This window comes from Chelmon rostratus, chromosome 23, assembly GCF_017976325.1.
Source record: "Chelmon rostratus isolate fCheRos1 chromosome 23, fCheRos1.pri, whole genome shotgun sequence".
Taxonomy (NCBI): domain Eukaryota; kingdom Metazoa; phylum Chordata; class Actinopteri; order Chaetodontiformes; family Chaetodontidae; genus Chelmon; species Chelmon rostratus.
In genome coordinates, this window is record NC_055680.1 from 17,618,051 (window position 1) to 17,632,612 (window position 14,562).

Consider the following 14,562-nt stretch of genomic DNA (forward strand, 5'->3'; position numbering starts at 1 on the left):
CTGAACACGACTCAATGTATCTGTGGTGTTTAGGCGCGAGCATGGGCGCGTGCGCACGGGTTCACGCGTGTCCTGCCCCTGTGCTATGATCCGGCGCGTGGACAGACACACTGCATCCCTCTGTCACACACACACACACACACACACACAGAGAGAGAGGGAGAGAGAGAGGGAGAGGAGGCGGAAACCTCCATCTGCCCTGCTCGGTGACCGACCCGTCATCCTCGGGCTCGGGGAAGAAACGGATCATCTCCTCGCCGCTTCATTTTTTTTTGTCCGCACCGTCAGTGAGGAACCTGGACGAGAACCCGAGAGGACAATGTGACAAAAGAAGAAGTAGAAAAGGAGGGAATTTAATATGGAAGAAATCTATAGTCTATATGTAGGCTATGCCCCGGACTGCACCACCGCCGCCGCCGCCACCTGCCCCCCCTGGTACCGGTAAGTCACGGAGGGAAGATGGGCTCGGAGAGGATTGTCAGTCCCGGGGCGGGTTGGTGCTAGCAGCGTCCAGTTATCGATGCTAACTGACCCGTGAAAATGACTTTTGAGGTCTTGTGAGGTCGGGTTACCGTTCAGCCATGTTGCAGGAGAGCGAGAGGGAGGGAGGCGAGGGTGGGGGTGTTGGGAGGGGGTGGGGGGGGGGGACGGCTGGGCTCTTGACACCTGCCCTCGTTCCCGGTAAGCGGAGGAGGGGAAAAATCCGTAAAAAAAATGTCAAAATTTGCCGTTGAGCGGCAGCGAAGAGCCCGCTGCCATCCCGCACCGGGAGCGGACTTTCTGACTCGGTGTGTCGGGGAGTCTGAGTGCCGTTCAGCCATGTTGCGGGGGGAGGGAGAGATAACTAGCTAACGGCGGGGCTCCGGGGGTTTTGACACCGACCGACACCGAGGGGAGGGGAGGGGGGTTGTGGAGTAGGCTGGTGCCCGGTCATTTTCGCTCCCCGGTCGGATGCGGATGCGGCGGCGGCAGCCCGTACCGTGTCGCCTAGAGACGGAGGCGGGAGGCTGAACGAAACGGGGTCGACGAGGGTAGTGAGTGAACCGGGGGGGGGGAATGAAAAGGCTGTCGGTTAATTTTATTTAATTTATATTATACATTTTTAATTAAACATTTCGTTTTTTCGGTGAACAATAGGAGGCCGAAATAAATATAATTTAATGTTTTTTTAATGTTATTTTATTTTGTGAAGAACAGTTTATTTAATTTAATTTTTGCTGGCCACTTTATTTTAATTATTTTTATTATTTGTCCTAATGTAACAGTATGAGGCTAAAATCTTTAAATTTGTGGATGATTTCAGTTTTTTCAATTTAATTTTAGTTTGATTTCCTATAAACCCAGACTGCTTAATTATTTAGAATAGGACACATTTTTTCTTTCCACTTCATTTTTTATTTATTATTTTTATTTGCACATTTAGATACAATAGCAGGGGAAACCTCTTGTCAAATTAAATATTTTATTTTATTTTATTTTATTTTATTTTATTTTATTATTTGGCTTTTTCGACTTTGTAGGCGGCTTTTCTGTTCAATACCACAGCAGGATTTTTCTTTAACCTTAAATTACATACATTTCAGTGCAGAGGATGGCTGACATGTTAAATAGCATATTTTATTTCACCACAAGTGCAAGAAGTGATCAGGAATAACGGCCGGTGGCAGGTGGAATTGGTTATTGATGATTATTGATCATAATTGATGATTGTTTGTCGGTGGGAAGGTCAGGGCAGGAGACGACACAGCAGGGTCCGTTTCCATGACGATAACAGGAATGATTTATCCCCTTATTATTTGGCCTTATCCATTCAATAATTTATTCATTCACAGATTCACTTTGTTCATATTCCTTTTCTTCTTCTCTTCTCCATCCCCTCCTCCCTTTATCTCTCTCTCTCTCTCTCTCTGTGTCTCTGTCTCACCCCCTTCTGTCCTCTCTCGCCCTTCGTCCTCGCTGCTCCAGTCTCTTTTTCTCTCCTCCTCTCTCAATCCATCTTCTTTCCTCCCTCTCCCCTCTTTCACCTCCTCTCCCTCCATCCATCTCTTTCTCTCTTCCAGGTCAATGAGAGCCAGCAACAGCTCAGTCTGAACAGCAGATCCTCCCTCGTTTTCTCTCTCTCCAGTTTCTCCTTTACCTCGATCTCCCCGTTTCTCTCTATCATGCTCTCCTCACTTCCATATGTTAAAAAACACAGTCGTCTTATTTTAGCAACGCTGCCTTCCTCCTCCTCTTCTTCCTCCTCTTCCTTCTCTCTTGCCCTCCTCTCTTCTGAGTTTTGACTCCCTCTCCTTTCACAAACACACACACACACCAGAAAATGAAGCGTGGGTCGAGTGTGTTGCAGCCTCCCTCTGATGCAGCCGAACGACACGCACTCCCTGCGAACACGCACACGAAGGCGCACGCCAGCGACGATGCTTGTGTGAGCGTGCCCGACGCGCACGCTGAACACACACCGGAGGCACGCGCCGCGGGTTCGAGTCCCTTCCCGGCAGCCACCTCTCTCTTCAGCCCTGATGTCAGCACCAAGATGGCGTCTGACCTCCTCATCCGGCTATCAGGTAGCACACACACACACACACACACACACACACACGTTCATGGTCACACACTTACACACACATACATGTACACAAAGCTGCATACACACACACAGATTAATACTTTAAGTCATTTGTTCAGCAAAAATATCGCGATGCCATCCTCTCAGGTGTGATAATTTGCTTAATTTGTGACATTTAATTGATTGACGCAGTCGTTGATAATGAAGATTGTTGTAATTTACACCACATGGCCAAAAGTACGTGGATCTGAATGCTGCAGCACACGATGACATATTAGATGAACGTTCAGCTTTGTGGCAACAGTTTGTGTTTGTCCCTTCCTGTTTCAACATGACAGTGAAGTCAGGTCCAGAAATGGTTTCTCCCAGTTTGGTGTGAAAGAACTGGGCGCAGAGCCCTGACCTCATCCCCATCCAACACCTCTGGGATGAACTGGAACGCCGACTGGGAGCCAGACCTTCTGCTGCGTTCACCTCATGTGGGGTGGACGGGAGAGATGGAAGTATTGCCATGTTTGCCACTTGCAGGCGTCTGACTGACTCAAGACATTTGCATGATTTCAGAGTTAGGTGTGTGAGGGTTTGATATCCTGTGCTTTGACGATGTACATCAATTAAAGATGGATTTAATCTGGTGGAAGGAGTGAAAGCAGGGGAGTGGAGGCTGCTCTAGCTGCAGATTAACGCTCACGGTGATGTTCAGGTGTCCGCATACTTTTGGCCACTTTTTGTGTAATGCTCTCATGGTAACTTAAGTGCAGTTATCGGACTGTAATGTGAGCTCAAGTGTAATCTAGTTACAGTTAACTTGAATCCAATCACTTCCCTCTCTCTCTTCAGAGGCCACCCAGAAGGCCCAGATGCTTCCGGGGAGGCGGGCGGACGCGGAGCCCCAGAGGCGAGAGGCGCTGCCGGAGGTGCGCGGCGGGCAGCAGGACGAGCCCGGCCTGGCTCTGTCACCGGACGGCCCCGGGGCGAGTCCCGAACCGCCATCGCTCTCACACACACCCGATGGCAACGCTGCCACGGACACCCTGGCCTCAGACATGCTGAGGAAACTGGCAGGTACAGCTGCGTGTGTGTGTGTGTGTGTGTGTGTGCCATCTTAATTTTTTCTAAATATCTCATTAAAATCAATATTAGTGATTGTTTAGTGAGTTTAACGGCGCATCAACACGATGAAGAGTCTTGATTGGTCAGATATTTAAGTTGCTGTACTGTTGTGTCATAATTCAGAAATATGCCACCAAAGTGTCGTGACCTTCCATCCAGAGCTGCAGCTAACCATCGTTTTCATTATTGATTCATCTGCTGATTATTTGACTTAGTAATTGATTTATTAGGATAGAAGTTGCGAATGAACACACTGACAGATTTCCCACCAATCGCAGAGCGTCAGGAAGTGAACAGCCATGGGGTGAGGGTCAAAGAAGAAGAAGAGCCAATGGAAGTCGACACCCTGGTCGTCTGCGACCTCGTCCGCGATCGGCCAATCGCAAAAGAGATAACCCCGCCTTCCTCGATGGCGAGCCACCATCTCTTCAGCATTAAAACAGAAGATCAGAGTCTCAGTGGCAACAAGCTGGCTGAGCAGTTGCACCCTGGAGCCAAAATGGCGGACCAGTGTCTCCACGGCCTTAAAATAGAGGACAAGTTTTACACGGGAAGCTGCCAGCCCGGCTCTCAGACGGCAGACAGCGTCGCCTCTCGAGCCGACAAGCTACAGTTCAAAGTGAAAATGGAGGATTGCGGTGTCTCTGGAACCAAGATGGCCGACCAGCTTCTATCAGGAGCCAGAATGGAGGACCAGCTTCTCTTTAAAGCAAAAATTGCTGAGCGGCCTTTCTCTGCAGCCAAGATGAGCAACAAGTTTCTCTCTGGAGTCAAGATGGAGGACCAGCTTCCTGCAGGGGCCAAGACGGAGAACCAGCTTCTCTTTGGAACCAGGATGGAGAGTGGGCTTCTTCCCGGGGCCAAGATGGCGGAGCGCGTTTTCTCAGGAGCGAAGACAGAGGAGCAGCTCTTCTTCGGAGCCAAGATGGAAGACCAGTTCACCTCTGGAGCCAAGATGGCCGACCAGTGCCTCAGAGCCGTGCTGTGGCAGGACATGTCAGTGAACCTGGCGTCCACGCTGCTGCACCAGCTCTCAGGTAGCACACACACACACACACACACACACACACACACACACACACACACACACACACACACACACTTCTGATTCAGAAACATTATTGGCAAAACACAGTGAGGAGGCTTGTGATTTGGACTGAGAACATGTGATGGAGGAGAACAACATATCCTGAGTGTGATTTGTTGGTGGGTTGGAGAGGATTTCAACCCTCTGCTGTCTGTCCAGGAAGACAGAAAACGATTCGTGAACAGATTTATACTTCAGCGAGCACGACACAACAACCCTGTACAGCACAAAGAGACGAGAGAAGGACTTTCACTGACATGCTGACTGATTGGAAACTAATTTTCCTTGTTTTTAATATAACGCCTTCAGCCACAGCAGCACGTTGTGTTTCCCAGTTCTCATTCGTCCCACTCTCCTGAACGCCACACGTCAGGAACGCTCTGAGGGAATTTCCTCAAATTTGGCACAAACGTTCACTTTGACTCGAGGATGAACTGATTAGAGTTTGGCGGTCAAAGGTCAAAGGTCACCGTGACCTTACACGACACTTTTTTGACCATATCTCAAGAATTCACCCATTAATTTATGACAAAATTTCACTCAAATGTCTCAGAGGATAAAATGATGAAGTGATGACATTTTATGTGTAAAAGGTCAAAGGTCAGCTTCACTGTGACATCACTTAATGTTGTGCAGAAACTCTCGTCTGTCCGTCATTCAGCAGCGTCACTGAGGAGCAGAAGGCATCATATTTCTCATGTGCTCAGATAATCTTGGGCGTCCGTCTTCAGACTGAGCTGATTGTTCAGATCGTCTGAGCTGCAGGTTCAACGTGTGTGAAGCCTCCACGTTTCACAGTCTGCAGCTTCTCTGCAGCGGCAGCCATATTTGAAGCGTCATAGTCACTGCGAGCTGATTGGTTCTGCTGATCTTCAGGTGATTGTTGTTGCTCCATGTGATGAAGTTCTCTGTCAGTCCTCTGGACACACTGTCTCTAAGTGAAGACAGCGTGTCTCTCTGGACATTATCACTGGAATCATACGTCAGTATAGTGAAATGCAGAGTCGTCATTTTGTGCAAAAATGTGTTTAAAAGTTAATATGAAGCTTCAACTATCTGAGTTACACAATTCAAGCTGATATCCGTCAAAGTTTCTGACTTCTTAGATCAATTTTTTTTCTTTTTGTCTGTTTTTGTTCCTCCACTGCAGCTCAACAAGCAAACACAAAGAGGGAGTTTTATTACAGAAAGTGCGTAACTACCCGGTTGATTTGTCGAACTCAGACTGACTGAGCTTCATATTATCCTCAGACAGTGTTCAGAATACATTTGAGCACGAAACGAGGACTTTCTCCTCCGTTACTTACATCTAAAGCCCTTCAGGGAGGATCTTTTAATATGAACAGGAGAAACGAGCACAGCACCGTTCAGAAGAGCACCTCACTAAACTTTAAAGACAGACCTGAAAAACTGCGAACTGGTGCTTGAAGTGGCATCCAGGTCGACCCCCAGAATCACAATGTTCCTGGTTTGAGTTTATTAGTACTATTTCATACATACAAACCACACAAACACACATAAATACCAACACAAATGACCCAAACTGAACGAGGTTTATTCAAAGACTCATGACAAAATTAGATTTTCTGAAGCTTTAAAAGAGGATTTAAAACAAACAAACATTTTCAGGAGTGATTGATCTTCTGTCACTTTCTGTCTTTTATCAAGAACTTACTTTGAAAATAAATCCAAAAATACTGTTAAAAAATATCCTGCGTCATATTAGTTAGGGATGCACGATTTTTTAAAACCGATACCGATAACCGATAACACACACTTATACCCAACATCATGACATCAATACCACAAACAAAACCAAAAACAGCGGCGCACAGTGAGAGGCGGTTGCTAGGCAACGTACGTGTTTACTTTCAGAGCCGCTGCGCAGTGAGAGATGCGACAGACGAATAGGCTCATTTTAAATCAATAAAATGTGTTTTAATCACTGTTTTATGTCACATTATTGAACGTATAACGTATAGTGAGCAGGTTCCTATGGAGAAATAAACCCACCGCTTCGCGTCGGGCTTGTATGTCATCCTGAAGGAAGATACATTATCCCTTACGTAGACTTATCGATGTAAACAAACTGAGGAGGTATTCTTGATTTTTCCCAGTGAGAAAGAGTTTTTCTGATTATGCCAACGTCACATGAACGCAGCATTCACTGCAGGCCGTCGGGTCTCACAGTGGGAGCGAGGCACTGCCGTGCTGACAAAAACACATATGTTATCGGGGCTGTTCGTCATGATATCGGACTTATTGGAATGATGTCATAATTTCCTGTTATCGGCCCGATAACTATCGTGCACCCCTAATACTCGTTTCATGACAACTAATGTAATGAGCAGCTTCGTGTCCCTGAACGTCTCATTCTCCGTAAGAACATATGAACATAAATGCATCTTCAGTTGCTTTGCCGTGTGCTGCTGTGACACCATGAACTCCGTCTTTCTGCAGAGAGGGTCAGTAAATCCAGCAGTCGGCTGGTGGAGAGGACGCCCCCGCCCGTCAGGAGCAGGTAACGTTACGCCTGCTCGCCTCAATCAGCGATGTCATGTGGACGCTCTGACCTCTGACCTGCTTTGATTCGACAATGTGTGTGCGTGGTGTGCATGTGTGTTACCCTTTCAGTCCTGTTTCGAAGGTGAATGTGGACCCACTCCCCCCGCTGAGCTCCCAGGAACCTCCACATGGTAATACACAGCACACACACACACACACACACACACACACAGATGCAGACCGTCCCAGTGTTTAGATGAAAATACAGAGGCACTGCGTGAGAAATCATCTGCTCCTGTTTTGCTTGAGGAGGCGTCGATCTTTGAGTGTTGATCGCCGGCTCATGGGAGTGTTTTTGTAATCACACTCTGACTCAGTGCTGTGCTCGTCATTGACGTGCTCGCTCGCCAGCATCGGAGTAACGTGCAACAATGAAAAACGACGCTGTCAGTCAGGGTGGAGGGATTAAAGGCTCCAACAGGCTCCACGTTTCCACCAGGGTTTCATTCAGGGACGCACTCAATTAATCTGTGATCACTTATCCATCATCAGGGTTAACGATCCATCGATTCCTTCTGTTTTGGGGTCGAGTTACACCCAGTGATGGGAAGCAACTAAGTACTTTTACTCAAGTACAGTACTTCAGTACTTTGAGGTACTTATACTTGATAAATTTTCCTTTTTCTGACACTTTGTATTTCTACTCAACTACATTTACTTGATGATTCTAGTTACTAGTTACTCTGCAGATTAAGATTAATAATACAACATAGAATCAATAAATATATTCTGGTTTATTATTACAGACTAAGGATAACTTTGGTTTTTTACAACCTGGACCTTATTTGTAGCATTAAATACGCCCATTTACTCCCCCAGACAACTTTGGTGGCATTTGGAGTCGTTTTGAAGAAATTAGCCCCAGAGGAGCGGCGCGTATATCCGTATAATGCGAGTACTCGGGGCATCCATGCGCAGCCTCTATATAACGCATAATCTGCGGCGAAACTCGTTCATATTCCAATATTTTGTTATGATATGCTGGTGCTATTCCCCTCTGGTCGGCTAGTTTAGCTGTAGTTTGGCACAGCTGTGGTTCGTTATTGCGTATTCGTAGCCGACCGCCACAGAGTCAGCCGTGTTGTGGCTGGCTGCTCGCAGCGCCCGTAATGACGTCATCCACGTCAGAGGTAGTTGCCTAGAGACGCCGGATGTTGATAACATGCCACCACGGGCTCAGAGGGGAATAGCACCAGCATATCATAACAAAATATTGGAACATGAACGAGTTTCTGCAGATTATGCGTTATATAGAGGCTGCGCATGGATGCCCCGAGTACTCGCATTATACGGATATACGCGCCGCTCCTCTGGGGCTAATTTCTTTAAAACGACTCCAAATGCCACCAAAGTTGTCTGGGTGAGTAAATGGGCGTATTTAATGCTACAAATAAGGTCCAGGTTGTAAAAAACTAAAGTAATCCTTTAAGATTAAACCTACCCAGCAGCATATAAAGTACATAGTACAACATTGAAGTAATGAACATATTAATACATCAATAATTCTAATCCAGTAATATCATATTTGTTACTCTGACATCTCCATAATGAGTACCTTCATGTTTTCATTCTGTAACTTTTGTACTTTTACTTAAAATTAAGTAAAATTTGAATGCAGGACTTTTACTTGTACCACAGTATTTTTATACGATGTTACTGCTGCTTTCGCTGAAGCAGATGGTGGAGGTGGGAGCCGACACACAGGTTAAAGGTGGCTCCCTCCCCGGCACGCAGTCTTTATCTCATTACCGTGTCGATAAACTGAAGCAGTGTATAGTTCAGAGTGAGCCGAGGATCTATCTCCTCAAAAAGTGCTGACTAACCCGAGGTCAGACGAACGAACAGACGTTCACTGAACGACTCCTGAAGCTAAACGCGTGAAGGCTTGATTCAAACGTATGCATGGAAGGAGGGGGGTCAGGACGAGCAGCTTTACTTGCTCATTTTTATGGATGCTTCATGATGGAGTTAATAAAACCTTTATTTAATCAGGCAGACCCGAGCACACGGGAACACACAGACAGCGTTAGAAACCGAAAAAGTTTGAATTCACCCGATGGGAGGAGACGTTGAAAGGTCAGCGTCCTCACGCGTTCAGTCCATTTCTACGGCGTTAATTCAGGATCGACTCACGGGGTTTGAAGCTGGTGGTCTGATGAGTGCTGGTCTGAGAAGTGATGCGCTGAGGCCGCTTCAGCAGAGAAACGTCTGTACGGTCAACAGTGATGGGTACGATATTGATGTCCTGGAGTGAGACGCAGGGTGCAGATCCACCAGTTGGTGAACACTCCTTACGTTAGAGATTAGATTCAAGATTATGGATTTCTTTATTGTCATTGAGCATGACATGTTGCATTACAACCCCCATGTTAGAAACAAGATAATAAGAAAGATAAGAAAGATTATAAAATAAAATTAAGATACTAGAATAAAATAAACCAACATGCAGTAAAAAATATTCGTAAATGCAATTAAAAATATACCAGAAATTAAAATATACTAAGACAATAAAAATATACTAAACAATAAAATATACCAATGAAATGTACCAATATACTTAAATGTATATAATTTATTAAAATGTGTGTGTACTTTAATGTTAAGTACACTTGTTTCCTCGTGCAAGGTTGACTAAAAAAAAAAAGATTAATAAAAAATGTATAAAAAAAGATGAATACCTTATATTAACAGTCATAGGATGAACACAAGGATGTTTTCCAGTTGGTAGCCCGCCATGGAGGTTGCCATGGGAAACACCCGCCCAGAGACTTTTATATCCTTTGTCCTCTGATGCACTTTAGCATGTAGCATCAGCAGCAACATGATGAGCAACCTGTGTAGCTGCTGAAGCTAAAATATAGCATTAAGTTACTATTTACAAAGAGCAATAGTGAGACTTTTTTTTATCATGGGATGTTAACAAGCTAACTATGTCAGAGGTAGTGACGTATTGACACAGATCACCAATCAGTCTTGAATTGATGCATAAAAAAGAGACAAGATGCAAATCGGGATCATTTCCCGGCCTTCACGTCCGTCAGTTAGCGCTCGGATGGAGGAAAACGCAGCGTTGTGGTGCAGGTTTCGTTTCATGTTGAGGGTGAGATGTCTTCGCTTCGCACAGAATCTCCAAAAGGACTGAACTTGACCTCTCATTCAGGAAATGTTGATTGTTTGTCGTCTTGCTTTCTAACTGCGAGCAGAGAGGAGGGGCTGCTGTGCGGCTGCGGTGAGTCCGGGGCCGCCACCCTGGTTAACGACAGTAAGGTGTTTGATAAAAGGTCGTATATTTTACAGCTTTATGGATCGCTAGCCATGCTAGCTCCCACAGTTTGTTTACACTCCACCCACACTCCTTCCTCTCTCCTGCTTTTTGCCAAACCGCACGAGCAAAGTGCTCGTGGCGAAATCCAGCGTGACTGCGAGTGTCAGGAAACACGAGGGGCTGTTGTTTGGGGCATGGAAATGTGAAATACCTTCAACCACGTGATCATGAGGTCAACAGCAGAAATACAGAGTAGAACATGATCTACCAGGTATTTGATTGGCTGCTGCAGCCGGATGAGGCCGCGTTCAGCCTTTTTGACGGAGGCCTCGCTGCGTCCTCTGGTCACACTGACGGGTTTGTCTGAGCTCGTGGCATTATCGGTTGCACAAACACGTTTATCCCCTCTGCACTGACATGGGTAAATAAAGACTTTTGGGGAATGTGTGCATTTCGTTCAGCTGCCGTGTTTTTAATGCAGCCTTATTGTTATTATGCTCTTTAATGATTGTGTTTCAGCGCTGTGTTTGTCTGTTATGGATTTATGCCGCCACCAGATCACCCTCTGGGTTTATAATAAAGATGGTACAGAAGCGAACTGACTAAACACTAAACACTCACAGTCACAGAGACGTTTATGAATAATAACTTCCACGGGGACTCATCATTAGTAGATTTTGGAGTGCAGCGGGAGATTTATTGCATGAATTGCTCTGCAGAATAATAAAGGCTGTTTTTCTTTTTTTCCTCCCAGAAACCAAACCCAGCCTCAGCAGAGATCAACCCACAGGTTGCTCCTACTTCTACAGGTGAGACAAACGCATGTGGCTGTGCTGCTGAAGCCATCGAACAGTCAGTGAAGGCGAATCGCTGGCAGCCTCTTGTGTGACCGAGTGTCTGAGGTTTATTAACATGCTGAGATAAATGTTAGTTTGTTAGCATTAAAAAAAACTATGACCTTCCAACGAAGGAATAGTTCGACGTTTTGGGAAATACTTTCTATCATGTCTGTATGCTAAATATAATGCTACACCCAGCAGCCGGTTAGCTTAGCTTAGCATGAAGACAGAGAGAAACAGCTCAAAGCTAAACTTTTGTCTTTAATCATACGTTTCTCTCATTGATTGGTTGATTGATTGGATTGACCATCCACCCACGGTCTCCTCTAATGTCAGCCTTCCAACTTTGTGGAGGAAAGATGGTTTTGGAACATTTTTTAAACAAACAACAATAATTACATGACGTGCTTTTGAAAAACGCGTGCTAAAGTGCCACCTGGGAGCCAAAACACGCGCTAAAGTGCCCCCTGGGAGCCAAAACGCGCGCTAAAGTGCCCTCTTGGAAGCCAAAATGCGTGCTAAAGTGCCCTCTTGGGAGCCAAAACGCGTGCTAAAGTGCCCTCTTGGGAGCCAAAACGTGTGCTTAAGTGCCCTCTTGGGAGCCAAAGCACGTGCTTAAGTGCCCTCTTGGATGCCAAAACGTCTGCTAAAGTGCCCTCTTGGGAGCCAAAACGCGTGCTAAAGTGCCCCCTGAGAGCCAAAACGCGTGCTAAAGTGCCCTCTTGGACACCAAAACGCGTGCTAAAGTGCCCTCTTGGACACCAAAACACGCGCTAAAGTGCCCTCTTGGAAGCCAAAACGCGTGCTAAAGTGCCCTCTTGGACACCAAAACGCTACTAAAGTGCCCTCTTGGGAGCCAAAACTCGCATTAAAGTGCCCTCTTGGGAGCCAAAACGAGTGCTCAAGTGAAGTCCTTTTCGCCCCTGCCCTTCAAAAAGTCTGTGCACGCCACTGTCTATAACGTCATGGAAAATTAAATATCTGTTACTGCGGCAACATGTGATACCCACCTGTCCGCCCCCCACTCCTCCAGGTGTCATGTGTGCGGGTTTGAGACGGACGGACGCGCCCTCTTCCAGAGTCACATGACGGAACACCGCCAATGGGAGCGCGGCTCCTTCTCGCTGCACTGCTGCGTGTGCGACCACTCGACCAATCAGGAGGCGGAGATGAGGGTTCACGTCAACACGCACATCCAGGGGAACGTGGGAGCCGGCGGGGAGATGAGGTGGGCCCGCTTTGAATGTGTGTTCGTGTGCGATGTTAGGTTTTTTTAAGCCGACGCAGTTATTTGAGAGTTAAAATTTCTCATAACGATGTGTCAGCAGATATTTGTTTTTTGCTGTAAAATAAGAAACTAAAAACTTTCAGAGAGAAAGTCGTTATGTGATGGTTATACACAGTCAGTGAATAATTAGTTGTAAATAACTTGTCAGTCCTCTCTGCTCAATGTATCTTTGAAGTTTGTGTTAATTATCTGCACGCAGACACACTGTTGTGGATCCAGCTGCACAAAGTAGAAAATAAGTGGATTTATCAGCCTGCAGATCAGTCAGACCCTCTCAGGAGGTTGGACCTGAAATAAATGTTTATATATGAAAAATCTATTAAGATGCACAGTAATTTATCATTGCCTTAACCTGCGCTGTGTCCAGGTAGCAAGGACACCCCTGTGTCTGTAATCCAACCTCCCACTGCTTCCAGAACCTTGATGGCAACCTCCCAGTAACAACAGTGACTCATAGAATACACACTGTGTGCTGGTCTGTGTATTACATCGTGTAGGCAGTTAAAATACAACAAACTGCCGTTTTGTACTACTAGGAAGTTCAGTTCAAATCAAACCTTTATTTAAGCCTCGAAGATCATTGAGGAAGAATACTTCTTCTCTGTTAGACTTGCTAGTTTTTAACCAGGACAGCTGTCAGATTCATGTTTAACCAACATTTGGGTAAATCTGAGTGTTGGTTCAGACTCGGAATCAGCAGATACCCAACTTTAAAGGACTCGGATGGGGATCGGGGACAAGACAAACTCGATCGGGACATCCCTCGCAGCCGTTCAGTCTCAGTGGGACTGAAGTGTGCAGGATCGAGCAGCGATGGTCAGAAATCAGGCGCTGCAGCTGCAGTGTGTGTGTTGTGTGTTTTCTTTTCTCTTTTTTATCTGTACATGTGTGTTTTGTGTGTTGGTGTGTAATGGAATGTGTGTGTGTGTTTTCTACTTCACTTTCGGTGTGTGTGTGCGTGCGTGTGTGTTATTAATCCCTCCCTCCCCTCCTGACTCCTAGATGCCCCGTCACCCCTCCCGCCGCCTCCAGCAGCGCTCTGTCAGTTGCCCTGGCAACCCAGCCGGAGAATAGCACCTCTGAGCATCGCTGCCGCATCTGCCAGAGGTCGTTTCCAGGGCAACAGGAGCTGCTGGTTCACTTCCAGGGTCATCGCCAAGGCAACCAGTACCGGTGCGACCGGTGCGGCCACCTGACGCGGACAGCCAACAAGCTGGTGGAGCACGTGCGCGTGCACACGGGGGAGCGGCCGTTCACCTGCGACCTTTGCCCCTACAGCGCCAAGCGGCGGGACAGTCTGCGCCTGCACTGCAAGGTCAAACACCCCAGCGACGTGCACACACACCGGTCGTACGTGCACGGAGACAATCAGCGCTCAAACAAACACGTTCAGCGGCTGCACACACCGCCGAGCACACACACTGCTGCACCCTCCGCCTCCTCCTCCTCTCTTCCTCCTCTTCATCCCTCGCTGTCTGACCGGGCGGGATGGAGGGATTTGTCTCCTCTCCTCCCCATCACGACGCTCATTTCTCTGAAACCACGCTCTCCTTCATCCTCCTCCTCCTCGTCTTCCTCCCCCAAACACTCCTTCCTCGGTTACCTTGGTCTGACGACTTCCTTGTAAATGCTTTTTTTTTTCTTTTTATCTCCTCTCCCTCCTTCCCTCTCCTCTCTCTTTGTTTCCTCTTCTCTCCTCTCCTTGTCTCCTCTCCCCTTCTCTTGTCTCATTTCCTCTCCTCTCTTCATTTCCTCCCCTTGTCTCCTCAGTTCTCCTCGTTTCCTCGCATCTCCTTCCTTCTCTCTCCTCTCCGCTCCTCTTCTATCCATCCTCTGGAC

At 46.7% G+C, this 14,562-nt stretch overlaps 1 protein-coding gene across 1 annotated transcript; it reads left to right on the plus strand.

The window, feature by feature from the left end:
* The first annotated feature begins 346 nt into the window (after positions 1–346).
* LOC121626981 (myoneurin-like) lies at positions 347–14,350 on the plus strand. The gene is made up of 9 exons (XM_041965739.1): positions 347–441; positions 1,966–2,564; positions 3,407–3,631; positions 3,958–4,716; positions 7,227–7,287; positions 7,401–7,462; positions 11,351–11,405; positions 12,469–12,663; positions 13,726–14,350. The coding sequence occupies exons 2-9, from the start codon at positions 2,321–2,323 to the stop codon at positions 14,348–14,350; spliced, it is 2,226 nt and encodes a 741-aa protein (XP_041821673.1). The 5' UTR covers positions 347–441; positions 1,966–2,320.
* The last annotated feature ends 212 nt before the right edge of the window (positions 14,351–14,562 follow it).

What these genes read in the sequence shown, in the direction of transcription:
- LOC121626981 (XM_041965739.1), top strand. Translation starts at nt 2,321, where the DNA reads ATGAAGCGTGGGTCGAGTGTGTTGCAGCCTCCCTCTGATGCAGCCGAA. An exon ending in CCTCCTCATCCGGCTATCAG is followed by an intron (nt 2,565 to 3,406) that starts GTAGCACACACA and finishes CTCTCTCTTCAG; the next exon opens with AGGCCACCCAGAAGGCCCAG. An exon ending in CTCCCAGGAACCTCCACATG is followed by an intron (nt 7,463 to 11,350) that starts GTAATACACAGC and finishes TTTTCCTCCCAG; the next exon opens with AAACCAAACCCAGCCTCAGC.